The sequence below is a fragment of the Antechinus flavipes genome, chromosome 3 (assembly GCF_016432865.1).
Source record: "Antechinus flavipes isolate AdamAnt ecotype Samford, QLD, Australia chromosome 3, AdamAnt_v2, whole genome shotgun sequence".
NCBI lineage: Eukaryota > Metazoa > Chordata > Mammalia > Dasyuromorphia > Dasyuridae > Antechinus > Antechinus flavipes.
Window position 1 is genome coordinate 1,840,827 of NC_067400.1, and position 18,024 is coordinate 1,858,850.

The 18,024-nt window shown below is 62.0% G+C and overlaps 1 protein-coding gene across 1 annotated transcript in view; it reads left to right on the forward strand.

Annotated features, from left to right (window-relative positions):
- The window catches only part of ATP2A3 (ATPase sarcoplasmic/endoplasmic reticulum Ca2+ transporting 3), a 51,775-nt gene extending 40,554 nt beyond the window's left edge, over positions 1-11,221 (forward strand). The window contains exons 16-22 of the mRNA XM_051991546.1: positions 2,815-3,017; positions 3,333-3,418; positions 3,570-3,703; positions 4,383-4,500; positions 5,193-5,310; positions 6,367-6,442; positions 8,119-11,221. Of these exons, the coding sequence (XP_051847506.1) occupies positions 2,815-3,017; positions 3,333-3,418; positions 3,570-3,703; positions 4,383-4,500; positions 5,193-5,310; positions 6,367-6,442; positions 8,119-8,182 (799 nt within the window). The 3' untranslated portion in view covers positions 8,183-11,221. The remainder of the gene's footprint in view (positions 1-2,814; positions 3,018-3,332; positions 3,419-3,569; positions 3,704-4,382; positions 4,501-5,192; positions 5,311-6,366; positions 6,443-8,118) is intronic.
- The last annotated feature ends 6,803 nt before the right edge of the window (positions 11,222-18,024 follow it).

Below are 18,024 nucleotides of genomic sequence, written 5' to 3' on the forward strand. Positions count from 1 at the left end.
TTTTAAAGTAGTTTGTTTCTTATCTTGATCATCCATATTTTTCTAAGTAAGTAGACATCCATTTCCTCTAAGCCATCCGCTAGCATAGAATTAGGCAATAGTCTCCAAGAATCTTTTGCCACTTTTTCTTCAACTGTTGTAAATTATCCTTTTTCATTTTTGACACACACTTTTTGGTTTTCGTCTGTTTTAAATCAGGTTAGTTAACTATATTTTGCTAGTTTTTTAAAACTCCTTTAATTTCTCAGTTCAGTGGTCTTTTTATTTTAATTTTATTTTCATAATTTCTACTTTGCTGTTTATTTGAGGATTTTTAATTTGTTCAAACTTTTTGAAATTGCATGCCCAGTTGATTGATTTGTTCTTTCTTTTGCTGACGGGAATATTCAGAGATAAACTTCTTCCCATAACTCTTAGCTACATTCTATAAGTTTTGCTATATTGTCTCATAATTTTCTGTTGTTTCCAGAATTTGTTCTTTGAGCTACCAGTTCTTTAGAATTATGTTATTTCCTCTCCAGTTACTTTTTTAATTCTTTCTTTCAGGGCTCTTTATGGAGTAAAATTTTTATTGCATCATGATCAGTAAATGATATTAGTATCTCTTCTTTTGTATGATTTTGGTCAACTTTTTGTGCCTCAACATATGGTTAATTTTGGTAAAGATGCCATATGGAATTTAGAAGAATTTTTTTTTTTCTGTTTCCATTGAGTAATCATCAGAAGTAGATCATACTTAATTTTCCTAAAATTTTATTTAGGTCCTTGACTTTTTTCTTTTTTCTCATTTGGTTCAATTTGTCTGCGTTTGGAAGGGTACCGTGGTGTTCTTCTTCTTTAATATAATGGTTCTCTCTGAGGGAGCAGGTTTCTTGGGGAGGTTTTCTGGAGGCAGCCTTAGTTTCTGTTAAAAGTAATAATCACCCAAATGCAGCCACGTGATAAAAGTTCAGATCTTTTATTGCTTCCTCCAATATAGCCCGGTTAGCCTAGAGGCCTCTCTCTCTGCTTGGTTCTAAGAGCTCTTGCCGCTTTGTCCTTTGCTTCTGCCTTGGCTTTCTTCAGCCTCCAGCCAGCACAACAGTGAATCTGTCTCGCCTCCCAGAAAGGGCTTCTGGCTCTCAATCTCCCAGAGTGCTCTGTGTCTGTCCCAGAGTGCTCCACTCCAACCCCTGGAAATGTTTCAAAGTAAAACTCTCTAACCCGGAGCTAAAAGCCTCTTTATATATGATCTCCCAAAGGTTGACTCCTTCTGGAGGCAGGGATTAAGGCAGGTGTGAATTCGGATATCTCATACTAAATCCTGAAATCTCCCAAATGTGTGAACTCCAGTGAGTAAAGGTGTGAACACAAGCATTGTTTCTCAGTTAGTACCTTGTTTCTTCCCGCCCATCACCTCTCCTTGTAGGCTCAGATCAATCATACTGAACCAGGCTGAGTTAGATAATTATTGTCTCTATCAGCTCTAATGACTTAGCACTTTGTAAGGGTTCCAACATCGTACTTTAAGGTGCTCTCATTCTTAGGTGCCTGTAGGTTAAGGATTGATATTGATAGCTCCGGTGCCTTTGAGAGTATTACAATTTTCCTGCTAATTTACATACGTACACACATGTGCATTTGCACGTAGTAGCCTTATTTTAAATGGCTGTCCTTCCTTTTTCGATTCAACAAAGTATAATGGATTTTATCTCAGCCCCTCGTTTTATTTTTATGTGAATCTTCAAGTGTGCTCGTTGTAAACAACGTATTGTTGGGTTCTGCTCTCTCTGCCGTCCTTCTCTGCTCTGTGGGCGAGTTCATCCCCTTCACACTTACAGTGATGATTGCTCACTGGGCATTTCTTCTATCCCGCCATCTCATCCTTTTCCCGCTCTTTATTCCCACTTCCCTCTACAAACGGCCGAGTCCCTTTAGCTCCGTGGCCTCCGTTTCCTCCTCTGAGAATGAAGGGATCGGCTTCGGTGTCTGTGGCGTCCCTTTGAACACTGATACACACACCCATGGGCAGGGGCGCATCTGCTGGATAACGGAGCCCAGGGATCTGGGTTGAGAACCAGAGATAGGCCCCTTGCTCCTCCCTGCCATTCCCTGTGGCCCGGGCCAGAGATCAGGGAGCTAAGGGAGGGTGGATTGGTGCCTGTGGCAGGGCCTTGGGGTCCAGCTCGGGCCCTTCCTCAGCCCTGGCAAGAGAGCCAGCCACGTGGCCCGGGACGGTCAGGCCCTGGAGTTCCTTCCCATCTGTGGCCCCCACCCACAGGGCACTGACCTGCCACCAGCTCGGGGTCCCCATCAGTTGGTGGGCCCTCAGCCCGACCCCTCCCCAAAGTGACAGCTTTCCCAGCGTGCCCCTGGACTGCTTTGAGGAGCCAGGTTTCCAGCCCCCTGCCCTGAGGCCTCAGCAGACATGGTTCTTGGGCTGCTACAGAAGGAGATGAGTTATTGGAAAGTTTCCTGGTCTTAGCTCTGAGGTCAGGTGGCCCTGGCGTCCACCCTCTTCTGGCTCCCGAGGGGGCCCCTTTGGCTCCTGTGGGGGGGTCCCTCTGGCTCCCGTGGGGGTCCTTCTGGCTCCTGTGGGGGCCCCTCTGGCAGCCGTGGGGGGTCCCTCTGGCTCCCGTGGGGGGTCCCTCTGGCTCCCGTGGGGGTCCTTCTGGCTCCTGCGGGGGCCCCTCTGGCGGCAGGTCAGCCCGGGAGCCGCCTCTGGGCTTTGAGACCCTGCCTGACCTGACCCTGGGCCAGACCCGGGGCCGGGAGGAGGGATGCCTTTGGGGAGGGGGCAGAGGCCGGGTGAGTGAGTCCCGGCTTCGCCTCCAGCATTTTCCTGACCGCCATCCTGGGCCTTCCGGAGGCGCTGATTCCCGTTCAGCTGCTCTGGGTGAACCTGGTGACCGACGGGCTGCCGGCCACGGCCCTCGGCTTCAACCCCCCCGACCTGGACATCATGGAGAAGTTGCCCCGAAATCCCCAGGAGCCCCTCATCAGCGGCTGGCTGTTCTTCCGCTACCTGGCCATTGGAGGTGAGCGGGGCCGGCCCGGGCTGCAGCCTGTCGGGGCACGAGCCCCAGGGGGGAGGTAGGGGGGAGGCCCAGGGGGAGGGCCCAGGGGGAGGGCCGGGGCCGGGCCCGAGGTTGGAAGGGGCTCCGGGCACAGGGGAGCCGTGGAGGCGGGGGGGGGGGGGGGGGAGGGGGGGGCCTCTACCCCCCCTCCCCCCGCAGGGAGAGAAACTTCTGCCTCCCCGGGCCCCCCCAGACCTCCGGAAAAGTGACTGTGGAGGGGAGGCCGCAGACAGGGGGAGGCTGCCCCCCTGAGCCGCCTCCGCTCCCCTCCCACAGTGTACGTGGGCCTGGCCACCGTGGGCGCAGCCACGTGGTGGTTTCTGTATGACCCAGAGGGGCCTCGAATCACCTTCCACCAGCTGGTAAGTGGGGGAGGCCGGCTTGGCCCGGACCTCCCAGCAGGGGGCCCCTTCTCCGCCCCAGAAAGGGAGGAATGTGGGGGGTGGGGAAGGGGGGACACTGATCCAGGCCCCCTCCCCCGCCCCCTCCGACCAAGGCCCCTTGTGCCTCCAGAGGAACTTCATGAGGTGCACGGAGGGCAATCCGCTCTTCGAGGGCGTGGACTGCGGGGTCTTCGAGTCCCGTTACCCAACCACCATGGCGCTCTCCGTGCTGGTGACCGTGGAGATGTGCAACGCGCTCAACAGGTGGGGGAGGGCACAGGGGAGGGGGGAGGGGGCAGCAGGAGGCTGGGGGGAGGGGCAGCAGGGGGCTGGGGGGAGGGGCAGCGGGAGGCTGGGGGGGAGGGCTGATGGGGGCAGGGGACCAAAGGAGTTCCCTCCTCCGATGGCTCGGGACGTCAGTTCTGACCCAGCCTGGTTCCTTGGGTGACCTCACGCGGCCTCAGTTTCTCCAGCCGTACAACGGAGTGCTTGTCCCTAGCTGGCCGCCCTCTGCCCGCGGGGGCCGAGCCGGGTCTCGGGAGCTGACTCCCAGCGCAGGGCCGCCCTCCGTGGCCTCGGCTCCACCGCAGGCTCCCACCGGGCCAGGGCTCAGGGCTCACCTCGGAGGCTTATTCCTGGGGTGCCCGAGCCTCCTACCGCCCCCCCCAGGTCTCCTGCTGTACTGCGGAAAAGCGGCTCCTCCCCCGGCTCTCGGGAGCGGCAGTGGGCGGGGCCTCCCAGGGGCTGAGGGCGGGGTCACAAGCTCAGCAGGGGGCGTGGCGAGGGGGCGGGGGGGGGGGGGGCTGCCGACAGGGGGCAGCGGGATCTGAGGCCGGGGGAGCCCCCGCTGCCGCCAGTGTTTTGTAGCCCCTCCCCCTGGCGCTCCTTGGCGCAGCGGCCGCTGCCCCCCCCCCTCAGGGCCCCCTTTCTCCCCCCTCTTCAGCGTGTCTGAGAACCAGTCCCTGCTGCGGATGCCCCCCTGGCTGAACCCCTGGCTGCTGGGCGCCATCGCCATGTCCATGGCCCTGCACTTCCTGGTCCTCTACGTCAAGCCGATGCCCGTGAGTGACCCCCGGGCCCGGGGACTAGTGGGGGGTCGTGTCTGCTCCCCTCCGGGCCTCCGGGGGGCGCCGGGAGCTCAGGCTCACCCCGTGGCAAAGGGGGAGGGGGCGGGAGGACCTTGGAGCTGTCCCCTGCCCCGGTGCTGAGCCCCGCCCCTGAGCCCCGCCCCCTTACTGGCCCTGGCCAAGGTGCTGAAAGTTGGCGCCTCCCAGGCTCCCGAGTCAGTCCCCGGCGGGCGCCCGCCTTGGTCCCTGTTCCCAGGGGAGCAGCTGCTGCCAAATCCGGCTGTGACTCGGGGCCTGGGAAGGGGCCCGGGATGGGCCCGGCCGGCGCCTGCCTCTGTGGCCCCTCGGGCTGTCGGGACCCCGGCCCTGCCCCAGGGCTGTTCTTGGCAGAGGCTCCAGCTCCTTCCCCGCCGGGGTGGGACGGGCTGGCCCAGGGTCTCCCTGCTGGTGAGTGCCCGAGGTCAGGCCCTCCCACTCCCCGGCCGGGCTGCGGCCCCCGACCTACTCTGGGCCGCGGCGGGTGCTTTGTGAGGGAAGGTCCCGGGTGGGATTTGCCAGGACATGGAGAAGCAGCTGGAGTGGGGAGGATGCCCAGGGGAGCAGAGGCCAGGCTGGGGGCCTCGATGCCGGGCTGAGCCCGTGCCTGACCGTCCTCCCGCAGCACCTGCCTCCTTTCTGCTCCCCAGCTCATCTTCCAGGTGACCCCCCTCAGCGGGCAGCAGTGGGCCATCGTGCTGAAGATCTCCCTGCCTGTCATTTTGCTGGATGAAGGCCTCAAGTATCTCTCTCGGAACCATCTGGATGGTGAGTGCTCCAGGGGGTGTCACTGGCTCCTCCCTGGGCACCGCTGCCTCCTCCCTGGGCTCCCCCCTGCCAGGAATGCTCCTGCCCATCGCCAGCCTCTGGCTCAGGCAGGGAGGTGTCCCCCCTCCTCCCCCCAGGATCCTTTCTCGGCAAAGAGCACAGAGCTGGACTCAGGCATTGAGGTCGTGGGCACAAGGGCGGGGGACCAGACTTTCAAAGCTGGGAGGGACCTCTGGGCATCTGGCCCAACCCTGACCCCCCCAGGCCCGTCTTGCAAACCTCCCAGCAAGAAGGGCTGGTCCAGTTTCTTGGAGACAGCTCCCCCCCACTTCTCTCAGAGCAGCCTTGTGTGGACGGGCTTTGGACGGCTCCTCGGGAGGGCTTTTCCCACTCTCAGGGGCCTTGGGGGTGACACGGACCGCCCCCAGGGTCAGACAGCCGGACCGCCCTCAGGGTCAGACAGACAGACTGCCCCCAGGGTCAGACAGACAGACCGCCCCCAGGGTCAGACAGACGGACCCCCCTCAGGGACAGACAGACAGACCGCCCCCAGGGTCAGACAGACAGACCCCCTCAGGGACAGACAGACAGACCGCCCCCAGGGTCAGACAGACGGACCCCCCTCAGGGACAGACAGACAGACCACCCCCAGGGTCAGACAGCCGGACCGCCCCCAGGGTCAGACAGACCGCCCCCAGGCTTCAGATGGGGCTCCAGCCCTTTGTATGAAGGCCCACCCCCTCCCCCACCTGCTCTAAGCACCCTGTTGTTTATTTAGCCAGGAGCCTGAGGAAGGAGGTACAATCTCTCTGGGGGTTGGGGGAGGCTCTCCCCACCTCAGGGGTCAGTGATCCTCGAGCCGGCTCCCAGAGCTGACGCGAGGACCCTGGGTTCCCCCTCCCTGCAGGGGAGGGAGACCCCCATCTCAAGGGGGCAGAGAAGCAGGCCATCTTACAGATGGGGAAACTGAGGCCCTGTTGGGGAGGGAGGTGCGGGGCAGCAGCCCCCAGACCCGGGGCCTCGGCTGCAGTTCTGAGTGTCCCCCTCTCTCCCCAGGAATCCTCAGGACAGCCTCCCAGGCGTGGAGCAGCCGGCCCCCCGAGGACCTTCCCCAGAAGCCCGCCCAAACCCGGTTGGTCCCCGCCGTAGCTCCCCCTTCGGCCCTTCCTTGCCCCGGGTTCGGCCCCAGGTCCAAGGTGTGGAGGCCTTAGGGCCAGCCCTGGCAAGGGAGGCGCCTCCTGGGGGGGTTAAGGCCTGCGGTCTCCCCACCCCCGCCTCCCAGATCCAGGGAATGCCGGGATCCAGAGGTCAGAGAGGGCCCTTGGGGCCAGACAGAGCCAGGCTCCCTTCCCACAGCCCCCGCCGCCGGCCCCCTCCCCGCCTAAAAGGCCGACTCAAAAACAACCCGGGCCCCCCGACTCCGCCCCGGCCTTAGAGCCCCCCAACAATCTCTCCTGGGGGAGAAGGGGCCCGGAGCCGGACAGGCAGGGGCAGGGGGGCCCGTCTTCGGGTCCGAGTGTGTGTGAGTGAGGGGCTCCCCCTGGGGGGTGGGGGGTCTCTGTGTGGGTGTGTGTGTGAGGCTGCCAGAGCCTGGGGGGTGCTTGGTGACAGCCGCCTCCCAAGAGACCCTGCTCGCGCCAGCCCTGGGGCTGAGCTGCCCTTCTGGCCGGACTCCAGGATGGGGCAAGGGGGGGGAGTGGGCCCTAGGGGGCCCGGGCCCAGGCAGGGAAGAGTGGGAGGGGGCGGCCTCCTCCTACAGGAACCTGCTGGGCCAGGGGCAGCTCTGGGCCCACATCCTGCTGCCCCCCACCGAAGGCCTCCGGGGGACAACCTGGGGCCTCCTGGGAGCCTCTGGGAGACGTGGGGGTGAGAGACAAGATAGCAGCCAGTTCCCAAGCCGGCCAAGAGCCTTGTAGGGAAGTTTCCCAGAGGGCCCCGGCTGGGCCAGACTCTCGGGTGATTTATGGGAGAGCCGACGGCCCCCGGCCCCAGCCGGGGTCATTCCCAAGGCCTCGGGGACCCCCCGCCGGCCCCTCGGGGACCCGGCTGTGGAGACTGAGGGGGGGCAGCCTCGGGAGTTAGTGGGGGTCCTTAAGCGGGGTGGAAGCGACACTAGAGGAGGAGCCCACAGGCCTGGTGGTGTGAACGCAGAGGGGGCCGAGGGAGGGGGGGGCCTGTTGGCCCGTGGGGACGGCTCCGGCCTGTCTCAGAGCAGCGGGGGGGGGGGGGGGGAGTCCCGCGGGAGGGGGCCGGGGCTGGGCCCTGAGCCAGGAGACTGCCCAGGGAGCTCTGGGACAAGGGAGGCCGGCTGGCCCAGGGACTCCTGCCCGAGGCTCTTGTCTCAGGGGCCTCCGGCCGAGGCTCTGGAGGGGACCCCTCAGCCCCGGCTTAGAGATGCAGAGGAGGGGGGTCTTGGGGGGGGGACAGCCTGGCGAGCTGCTCACTGAGTCCCTTCCAGTGTGAGGCCGGGGGTGGGGGGAGGAAGAGAGACAGAGACACAGAGACAGAGACAGAGACAGGGAGGAAGAGAGACAGAGACGGAGACAGGGAGGAAGAGAGACAGAGACACAGAGACAGGGACAGAGACAGGAAAAGAGAGAGGCGGCGGGCACAAAGTTCAGCTTGGGCACATTAGCGGCAGGATCCTTGTGTGACCCTCACTTTCCCCGCCTGTAAAGCGGAGGCCCTGAGTGCCCACCTTACAGGGGACGCCCAATAAGGGAGTGGGGGGCGTGAGGGCTGCACATGCGCCGGCCTTGGGTCTGCTGCTGATTTGGGGGTTCTCCCCTAAATGCTTTTTTCTTTTAGAATAAAAGGACCCGGAACGGCCGCCGGGCCCCCCCCTCCTGCCCCGCCCTGCCTCTCTGACTGAAGCCCCGCCCGCCGCCCGGCCCCGCCCCGCTGTGTCTGAAAGCCTCGTCTGGATTCTTTGGATTCCGCCCCTCCGCTTTGCCGCCCCCCCCCCACTGCCCCCCCCCCAGTCCCTCCCTGCTCGAGTTCTAGTCATGCTCTGACTGTCTCCCCTCATCTCTCTGCTCCCTCCTGTCTCCCCCTCGCTCTTCATCTCTCTGTCTCTGTCTCTGTCTTTATCCTCCCCTCCCTCCCCCTTCCCTCCCTCTGTCCTCCCCCCACCATCTCCATGGTCCTCCCAGAAACCCCATCTTTAGCCTCTGCCAGGCTGGGGTCTCCCCGGGCGGGGGAGGGGAGGGAGCAGCCCCACTCCCTGTCTCCCCCCCACCCCCCCAAGTTTCTCGCCCCGGGTTCCCCGAAAGGAAGTGCCTGATTCCAGGCCAAAGGGAAGGCCGGGGCTGTGAGCAGGGGAGCCCCCGACAGAGACCCCCTCCCCTCCCCTGGCACCCCCCAAGGCTCTTTGCTGGGTCTGAACGCAGCCTCAGTCCCGCGGCTCATCCCCGGAGCAGGACGAGGGGGGGGGGCAGTTACAGACGGGCTCAGCCAGGCCGAAGGGCCAGGGCCGGATGGGGGCTCGCCCTGGGCGGCGGCTTCAGGCAGCAGCGCCAACTCCCCCTTCCCGGGCCTGGGAATGGGGCCCCGCCTGGGCAGCCCCTCGGCCCGTCTGGCAGAGAAATGGGGGCAGAGGGGAGGGGCCGGGCCGGAGATCGGAGCTCGCTGCTGCTGGTCTGGGCCACTCGGAAGCCTGTGGGTGCTCCTGGAGGTCCTGGGGGCGGGGACGGGAGAATGGACAGAAGGACACGGGTGATTCCTGGTCTTTGGTGCCCGAAAAGTTGGGGGGAAGCAGAAGGATGGAGAGGACTCCTGCTTCCTGCCTCGGGCCGAGCTTGTCTCCCGGAGACCCCCACTGGCTCCGGTCCCTTGGAGCCCCCCCTCTGGTCCCCTGGAGACCCCACCCCCACCCCCACCGGCTCTGGCCCCCTGGGCGGGGAGCTTGGGAAGCCCGGCCTTTGTAGAGAAAATGTTTGTCTATAAGGAAGCTCCAAGCAGCTGCCCTTAGGGCACCTTTGGGGTGCTCGGGGTCCTGTCCGGCCTGGAGGGCGTCAGAGAGCTCAGGGGGCGGTTTGGGGGCGCTGCTTCCAGCCTGTCCGGCCCGGCTCACCAGCCCCTCCCCCCCAGATCAGCCTGTCCCCGGCCCCTCCCCCATCGGGAGCCTCCTGGCGGCAGCAGAGTTTGAGGGAGGGGAGCGGATGGAGGGCGGGGGGAGGGGGGAGGAGCTGAGCCCCAGGTCTAGTGTTCCTGCCCCAGAAGGCTTCCCCTTCCCTTCCCGGGCTCAGTCGGGCTCCGGGCGCGGGTCCTGGAAGGACAGCGATCAAGGCGGGAGCGGGGCTGCCAAAGCTGGTGCGGCGGGGCCAGGAGGGGGCGCCCCAGAGCGGCCGGCCCTCAGCTGACAGACGGGGAGACTGAGGGCCGGAGAATGGGAAGTCCCGGGACCCCGGGCGGGCAGAGAAGCACCGGGAATATCCCAAGCCGAGCCCGGGAGGAGGGAGGAGGGCCGGCACACCCGGGGCCGAGGACTCCCCTCCCGGAAGCGGCCCCCACCGGCCTTCCCCTCGGACCGTGGGCGGGCGTCCCTAAGGCTCACCGGAAGGGCATCGGGCCGCGGGCCCAGGAGGGGAAAGGCGCCGGGTGTTCGGGGAGCCCCAGGCCCGGGCACCTGCGCCCTCGGCAGCGTCCCCAACGCAGCTCCTCCAAGGGGGCCGGGGGAGGGGCCCTTTCCGAGCTCCCGCTCCGGCCCGGGGTTTGCAGCGATGTGGCCACGGAGTGACTGGGATGAATGAAGAGGGCCTCCGGGGAGGGGGAGGGGGGCCCCGGGGGCAGCTGTGTGCGGGGGAGGGGCCCATGGCAGGAGGCGCCGGGGACGCGAAGCTGGGCGGAGGGATCTGGGAGCCCGGTGCCCATGGGAGGGAGGAAGGGCTCCCTTCTCAGGCGCCCTGGGGGTCTCTTGTTTCTGCCCAACCGGGACCAAAGAGGGGACCCTAGTTGGAGGAAAATTAGCGCAAGTGGAAGGTGGAGTTCTTCCCTCCTGGAGGTCCCCAAGGCTGGAGGGCAGGGCCAGGGATGGCCAGGGCACTCCTGGAGTAGGCGGCTCCCCCCCTCGGCCCTTGGGTCGTTTAGTTGGTGTCCCTCTCCCCGTGCCCCCTCCTCGCCCGGGTCTTCTTGGCAGAGATGCTGGGGAGGTTGGCTTTTTCCTTCTCCAGTTCATTTGACAGATAAGGAAACTGAGGGAGACAAATTTGTTCAGGGTCCCACAGCCGGGAGATAGGTGGGATTTGAACCCAGACCCAGAGCCCTACCCACTGCAGCGCCTCCTAGCGACTCCACAATTTGCCCCACCTCAAAGGCTCTTTCCAGCCCTGAAGGCCTACGAGCGAGTCTGGACCAGGGCAGGAGAAGCCAAACCCCGACATCCACTGAAGGGTTTGTGGCTGAATTCCCTTCTCAGAATCCCAGACTCCATCGAAAAGCTCCCAGGAAATCCTCGTCCTCCCATGGGTTCCGGCAGCCAAAGTGGGATTCATGGGGAGAGCAGCGGGGGTCGAAAGCCCTCTGGCCCGGGGGTGACGCGCTCTGGGACCTGCCTGTGGCCCTTGTTATGCTCCAGGCCTGAGGGGCTGACCCGTGAGGGAGAGCAGGACCCCCAACTTCTGTCTGCGAACCGTACAAAAGAAATCCCCCCCAGAGGAGGGGACCCCGAAGCCTCCCGGCGGCGGAGCCCCTCAGCCCCCGCACGTAATGCTTCCCTTGGCCGGGAGACCAACTAGAAATGAGGTTTCCTATTTTCAAATGTAAAAGCTGTTCGTCCTTCCTACCTGCGACCGAGGTCCTGCATGTGCCGGAGCCGGCTGGGTGTAGTGCTGGGGGCTGGGGCTGGAGTCGGGTTGCACTCGTGATTGACATGTACTCATGGGATTAGAGAAATAAAAGTTTCCTGCGAAAATGTGTGGATGTGCATTTCTGCCTCCTTGGGGCTCCCCCCCAGCTACCCACCAGAGGGGTGAGGGGCAGCGGGTGCCCCGGCCTAGAACTGGGCGAGGGGCAACTCGTGGGGCCCCGAGCTGGAGGCGTCCCTGCTTCCCCTCCCCAGGATCTCCGCAAGGCTCCCAGAAGTATCAGATGGACAGAGCTGGACGTGGGGAAGCTCATGGGGCCCCGAGCTGGAGGGGCCCCTGCTTGCCTCTCAACAGGGCTCCCGAAGCGGTGGGGCCCCTGGATTCTGCTTGGCCAAGGACACGCTGGAGGCTGACCGAAAGCCGACTCTCCTTGGCCAAGTTCTTTGCAAGCGCTCACCAAGGAGACCCTCCCGCTCGCTTTACTGTCTGGTCCCTCCTTATCGCATCTCGGGAGCGCCGCTGCTGCCCTTCCTCCCCCCGCGAGTCCCCAGCCCGTGCCCAGAGCTTCTTTGACTGGCGATCGTCCTCTGCGCAGATACCCTGAGGCCCTTCGGGGGCCCGAGGAGGTCCCAGCGAGCCTAGATTGGCGGCGCCTGCGCGAAGTCCCTCCGGTCACAGGAGGGCTTTGCTCAAAGGCCTTGGACAAGCTTAGACACCGCAGATGGTGTCCGTCGCTGTTGCCTCGCTGCCCATCCTCCTGGCGCGGGGGGGGGGGGAGAAGGGGGGGACCAAGTTTCCCCAGCATGGAACCCCGGGCACTCTACGAAGGGAAGGACGGCGCCCGCCGGAACGAGGCAGGGAAGAGGCTCTGGGCAGGTGTGTTTCCCTAGGGCATGCTGGGAAGCCTCAGCACTGGTGAAGGGTCAGCGCTCCACTCCTAACAAGCACCGAGCTTGAGATGGGTTTGGGGGCGGCCAAGTGGAGGGTACAGCGAGCAGCTGGAGGCCCAGGGGCTGGGATTCAGGAGGGAGCGGTGGCTGCTGGGAGTTCCAAGAGCTAAGCCACCTTGGAGCCGAGCAGTGAGTCACGTGAGGCGCGCACTCGCCCCAGGAGGTGGGCGGGGCATTTGTTACCTGTGCGCGCACTCGCTCCAGGAGGTGGGCGGGGCATTTGTTACCTGTGCGCGCACTCGCTCCAGGAGGTGGGCGGGGTATTTGTTACCTGTGCGGCACTCGCTCCAGGAGGTGGGCGGGGCATTTGTTACCTGTGCTCGCACTCGCTCTAGGAGGTGGGCGGGGTATTTGTTACCTGTGCGGCACTCGCTCCAGGAGGTGGGCGGGGCATTTGTTACCCGTGTGTTAGAAGCACAGGCTTTGGGGTCTAGAGGAGGTTTCTTCCCCAGGAAGCCGCCAGGGCGGATCGCGCCGCCTGGCACCGGCAGCTTCCAGAGCTCGGGAGAGACACCCGGGCAAGGGGACGGGTGTTAAATGTCCTCCCTAGGGTGTGTCACATATCGGGGCAGGGCCACAAGAGCTGTGTGCCCCGCGTGGTGTTAGGGGTGCAAACACAAGGAAAGGCAGCCCCTGCCCCTGAAGGGCTGACTTCCTAATCTGGGAAGGCAGCGCTCAAAGAAAGCTGGAAGGGGGGGAAAGATACAGAGCAGGGTGTTAAACTCAGCCCCACCAGCCATGTAGAGGTGCGCCTCTTGCTGCAGCTTCTCCAACACAACTTTCCCGATAAATCTTTCACGATTTTGCCAACTGGAGGCCAGAGATTCTGAGCAGCAGAGACCGAATGTTCCAAGCATGGGGTGGGGTGGTCTGAGCACAAGACACGGAGGAGGGAACGAGGCGGACTATGAGGCAGCTGGACAGCACACGGATGGAGTGGGGCCTGGAACTGGAAATTTCCTGGCCGTGAGACCCGAGGCAAGTCACTTTATTCCTCTCAGCCTTAGTTTCCTCATCTGTAAAATGGGGCTTATAACAGCTTCCCCACCACCACCAAGCCTGAGGTGAGGATAAAATGAGATAACATTTGTGACCACTTTTTAAACTGAAAACTAGGCGAGTCGCTGCTCATTTACACGTCCACTTGGGAGATTGGTGTTTCATCCCAAAGGGAAGAGGGAACCCTGGGGGCCTCGTGAACACAAGGGACGCTCTCCCCTTGGCAGTTTGGAGAGAGGAGAGCCTGGAGTCAAGAGCTCAGTCAGGAGTTATTGGGCTGAGCCAGGGAGGCGACTGCAAGTGGATGCACAGGACAGGTGTGAGACATTAAGGTGCAGAAACCGCAAGATTGGCCGCTGGGAGCCCGGGCCGGGGGAAGAGGGGGGGGGGGGGCTGTGGGCGCGGGACGTCACAGATGCAGAAGCCACAGGGCTTGGCCGCCGGGAGGCTGAGGGCGGAGGGTGGCTGGAAGGATGGAGGCTTCTTTGGCAGTGACGGGGACAGCTCAGGGGCAGGACAATGGGCTCCCTTTAAGCTGCCTCTCATGCCTTCCAGCCTCCTCTCTGCAGCAGTCACAGGCTACTTCCGCTCAGCAGAAGCCTGCGGATCAGGAAGACTTGGGGGTTGCGCAGCAGCCTCCGGTCCTCCCTCTCCCCAGCCCTCGGCATTCCCTCCCAAGGCTGGAGGCTCCTTAGGCCCTGCGGGGAGAGAGTTTGGAAAGGGTCCAGTGGCCCAGGCCAGCAGCCGGCCCTGCGGGGTTCCCCGCGTCCCTGGGGAGGGCCGGGGGTTGCTGGCAGAGCGTGGTGTGAGACCTGGGCCCGCCGTGAGGTTGTGACCACCTCAGACCAGACGCGGGCTTCCAAGGTAAACAGCCCGCCGTCCCAGATAAGCACAAGGTCCATGAGGGAACGGCCACGTGTGCAGGATGGCATGGGGGATGCTGGGGAGGAACAGGTTGTTGGCGCCGAAGCCACCAGGGAATCCCCGCCTCCAACGGCCCCGGCCCCGACGGGCCCTCCCGTGCCCCAGCAGCAAGAAACCTCCCCGCAGGCAGATCATCGCCACTGGGATTCCTGGCAAAGGCCGCTGCTCACATCCCTCCTCAGCTCCAGCGCCTTCCGGGCTCCCTGGGTCCTCTGGGGTAAGCCCAGGGCCTGAGCCTGAGTCGGAGCATCTGTTCCCTCTGCCCAAGCCCCTTCCCTCCTCACCCCTGGCCTCCCCCTGCCCGGCTCCGGCACCTTACGCTCCCGGCCCTCTCACAGGGGCTCCGGGCACAGATGAAGGGAAGCGTGGGGTGCACAGGGGGAGCAAGAGCAGGGACGGGCTCTCCGAGGCAGGTCCGGAAGGAGCAGCGCGTCCCATCGCTGGGCAGAATGAGGGGGGAAAGGGCTGCAACGGGCACAGCCGGGGGCCGGCCTGGACGGCGGGTGGCCGGTGGGGCCACGGGAGGAAGGGTAAGGCCGGAAAGGTAGGCGGGGGCCGGTGGGGGGAGCGCTTTGGGTGTAGAGAAATGACAGGGAAACTCCAGAGCTAAGTGAACCGCGGTGGGCTCTGAGAAAGCCAAGTGGGGTGTGCTGGGGCTGGACCCGAGAGCCCGCTGAGGGATTAGAAGGGGGCACGGGGGCCGGAGGAGCCGCGGAGGTGGACGCTTGGCGGCAGAGGGGCTCTGGGAGAGACGGAGGAGCTGGCGGGACGGGGCCCTCAGCAGGCGGCGGAAGAGGGGGCAAAAGCCGGGTCAATCCTGCACGTGGAGGGTTAGAGAGCACCCGGTGCTCGCCGCGTGCCTGGAGATTCAGAGCCAGAAAGCAGGGAAAGGCCGACCAGCAGGCGGCCCGGGGCAGGCGATTATGGACTTGGGGTCCTGAGCACTCGCGTTCAAGCCCAGACCTGGATTAGACCCACGGGCGTGGGACGGGCAGGGGCGCAGACGTGTCTCTTCAGCTGCAAAATGAGCATAATTCTATGACCTGCCTCAGAGTGGTTGGAACAGAACATTTGTCGCTCAGTCAATAAACATTTATTAAGCTCCTAGCCTGGGACTCTCGCACAGAGAGGCTCTGCTCTCCAGGGTCTCCCATCCAGCGGGGGAGGCAGCAAACAAACGTGGGCAAACAAGCACGGTGGAAACTAGACAGGAAATGGGGAAGCATTAGGAGAGCAAAGGCCTGGGGCCCAAGGAGGACGGATGAAGGCTCCCGAAGGAGGAGGTAAAGGGAGCCAGGAAAGAGGTGAAATGCGTTGCTCAAAGGCTGTGCAAATGCTGGCTGTTATCCTTCACCCGTGCCCATATGTCTGTGTCTGTGTCTGTGTCTGTGTCTGTAATCGCTATTATCCACCCACCTGGGGATCACCCAGAAATAATAACGGAACTCGTGGCGCTGGTAACCAGGAGATTACCACATGGGACAAAACATTTTTTTTTATTAAATATTTTCTTTTTCAAAACATACTGGATAACTTTGAGCATTCACTCTTTTTTTTTTCTCTCTTTTTTTTTAAAAATTTTTATTTAATCATTACTTTATATTGACACTCGTTTCTGTTCCGATTTTTTTCCCTCCCTCCCTCCACCCCCTCCCCTAGATGGCAAGCAGTCCTTTATATGTTGGATATGTTGCAGTATATCCTAGATACAATATATGTTGAGCATTCACTCTTGCAAACACTTGTGTTCCAACATTCTCCCTCCCGTCCTCTCCCCCCTCCCCTGGACGGCAAGTAATCCAATATATGTTAAATAGGTGCAATTCTTCTAAACATACTTCCACAAGAAAAATCAAATCAAAAAGGAGAAAAATGAGAAAGAAAAGAAAATGTAAGTCAACGACCAACAACAAAAAAGTGGAAATGCTCTGTGTGGCCCACACTCAGTTCCCACCGTCCTCTCTGTTTGCAGACGGCTCTCTCCATCCCATCCATTGGAACTGGTCTCAATCATCTCGCTGTTGATGAGAGCCACGTCCATCAGAGTCGATCCTCGTATAATCTTGTTATTGCCGCGTACAATGATCCCGCTCATTTCCCTCAGCATCAGTTCCTGTCGGGCTCTTCGGGCCTTCCTGAAACCTCCTGCTGGTCATTTCTTACACAACAATAACATTCCATAATATTCATATGCCACCATTTACTCAGCCATTTTCCAGATGCTGGGCGGCCACTCAGTTTCCGGTTTCTGGCACATGCAGGTCCCTTTCCCTTCTTCAGAATCTCTCTGGGGTATAAGCCCAGAAGTAGCACTGCCGGATCAGAGGGGATGCATACTTTGATAACCCTTTGGACATAGTTCCAATCGCTCTCCAGAATGGCTGGATCACTTCACAGTTCCACCCACAATGCATCAGGGTCCCAGTTTTCCCGCATCCCCTCCAACGTTCGTCATCATCTTTTCCTGTCATTCTGGCCAGTCTGGCGGGCGCGTGGTGCGGTACCTCAGAGTTTCTCAATAGTGATTTAGAGCCCTTTTCATATGACTAGAATGGTTTCCATTTCATCTGAAAATTGTCTGTATCCTTTGACCATTTGGAGAATGGTGGAGAAAGGCTTGAATTGTTATAAATTCTCTATATTTTAGAAATGGGGTCTTTTACCAGAACCACTGGATGTTAATTTTCTCCCCCGGTTTATTGCTTCCATGACATAAAACAAGAAAAGAAGAGGTCCAGGAAAGAGCCCTGAAGGACACTCCCGGGGGGTGAATAAAGAGCTAGCCAGGAAGGCAGAGGAGGAGCCTTCAGAGAGGAAAAGAATCTGGAGAGAAGAGGACGAGGAAGAGGAAGAAGAGGAGGAGGAGGAGGAAGAAGAGGAGGAGGAGGAAGAAGAGGAGGAAGAGGAGGAGGAGGTGACCAACAGTGTCCAGGGTTACAAGGGGTCGGGACCATTGAAAAGAGGCCATTGGATTTGGCCACTAAGCGGTCTGGGGAGACCAGTTCCACAGGAGCAAAGGGAGGCGCTCCCAGCTTCCTCGAGGGGTCCCATCACTATTAATCACATGGAGAAGCGAGCGCCTGGCCCGCCTGCCTGGGTCTGGGGCTTCCCCGATGGGAAAGAAAGCTCCTCTGCAGGGAAATTCAGCTTGCCTCCCTCCGGGGAGTCCAGGTGGCCAAGCACGCCCGAGGGGGGGCCCGAGGAGGACAGGGCAGGCTGGGCACCGGGCCCCGGGCCCCACCAAGGCCAGGCAGGGAAAGAGCAGCAGGTGCCCCCGGAGCTGCCCCCCCGAGGCTGGCTGGGGAGGGGAGGAGCGGCCCCTGGAGCCTGGCTCTCCAAAGAGACCGGGGCTGTACTGGGGTCCCCCCCAAGGGCTCTCGGGGCACCCTGGGGCCGTGCTCTCGCTTCCTCTCTCCCTCACTGCCCCGGACCTAGAAGGGGCCCCGAGGTCACGGAGGCTGAGCAAGAATCCCCTCTGGGAGCTATGGCCCCGAGGGCCTGGGCTGCAGGGGAGGGACGAGCCCCCTTCTCCACGCCGGGAGGCCCCCGTCCCCCTCTCTGCGACCCCCAGCTGCCTCCCCCGCTCCCGCTTCAGTCCTGGCTGAGGTCAGGGCTGCCACCCCTCGGCTGCCCTCCCCTGCCTGCCTCCTCCTCCCGAGCTCACACAGCCCTTGTATGGCCGGGACCGGAGGCCTTGGCCCATGTGGGACCGCTGGAAGGCAGCCAGGGCGCGGGGGACGGCCAGGACGGTGCCAGGGACAGGAGCGGGGCAGGCAGGGAAGGGGCGGCCGGGCCGGGGGAGGGCTCTCCGCCGTGGGAGGGCTCGGACGGGCCCCTGGGGGGAGGGAGGCCGGCCGGCAGCCCTAGGCCCGAGCCCGGTTAAATTTAGCCTGCCCGCCCCGACCACTGGCAGACACTCTCAGCCCTTCCCTAAAAGGACCTCTCAGCTCCAGGCTGGCTCTCCCTGCCCAGGCCGGGGCTGCTCTGAACAGGAGCCAATCCAAATGCTGCCTGCCCCACGGGGCCCGACCCCAGGC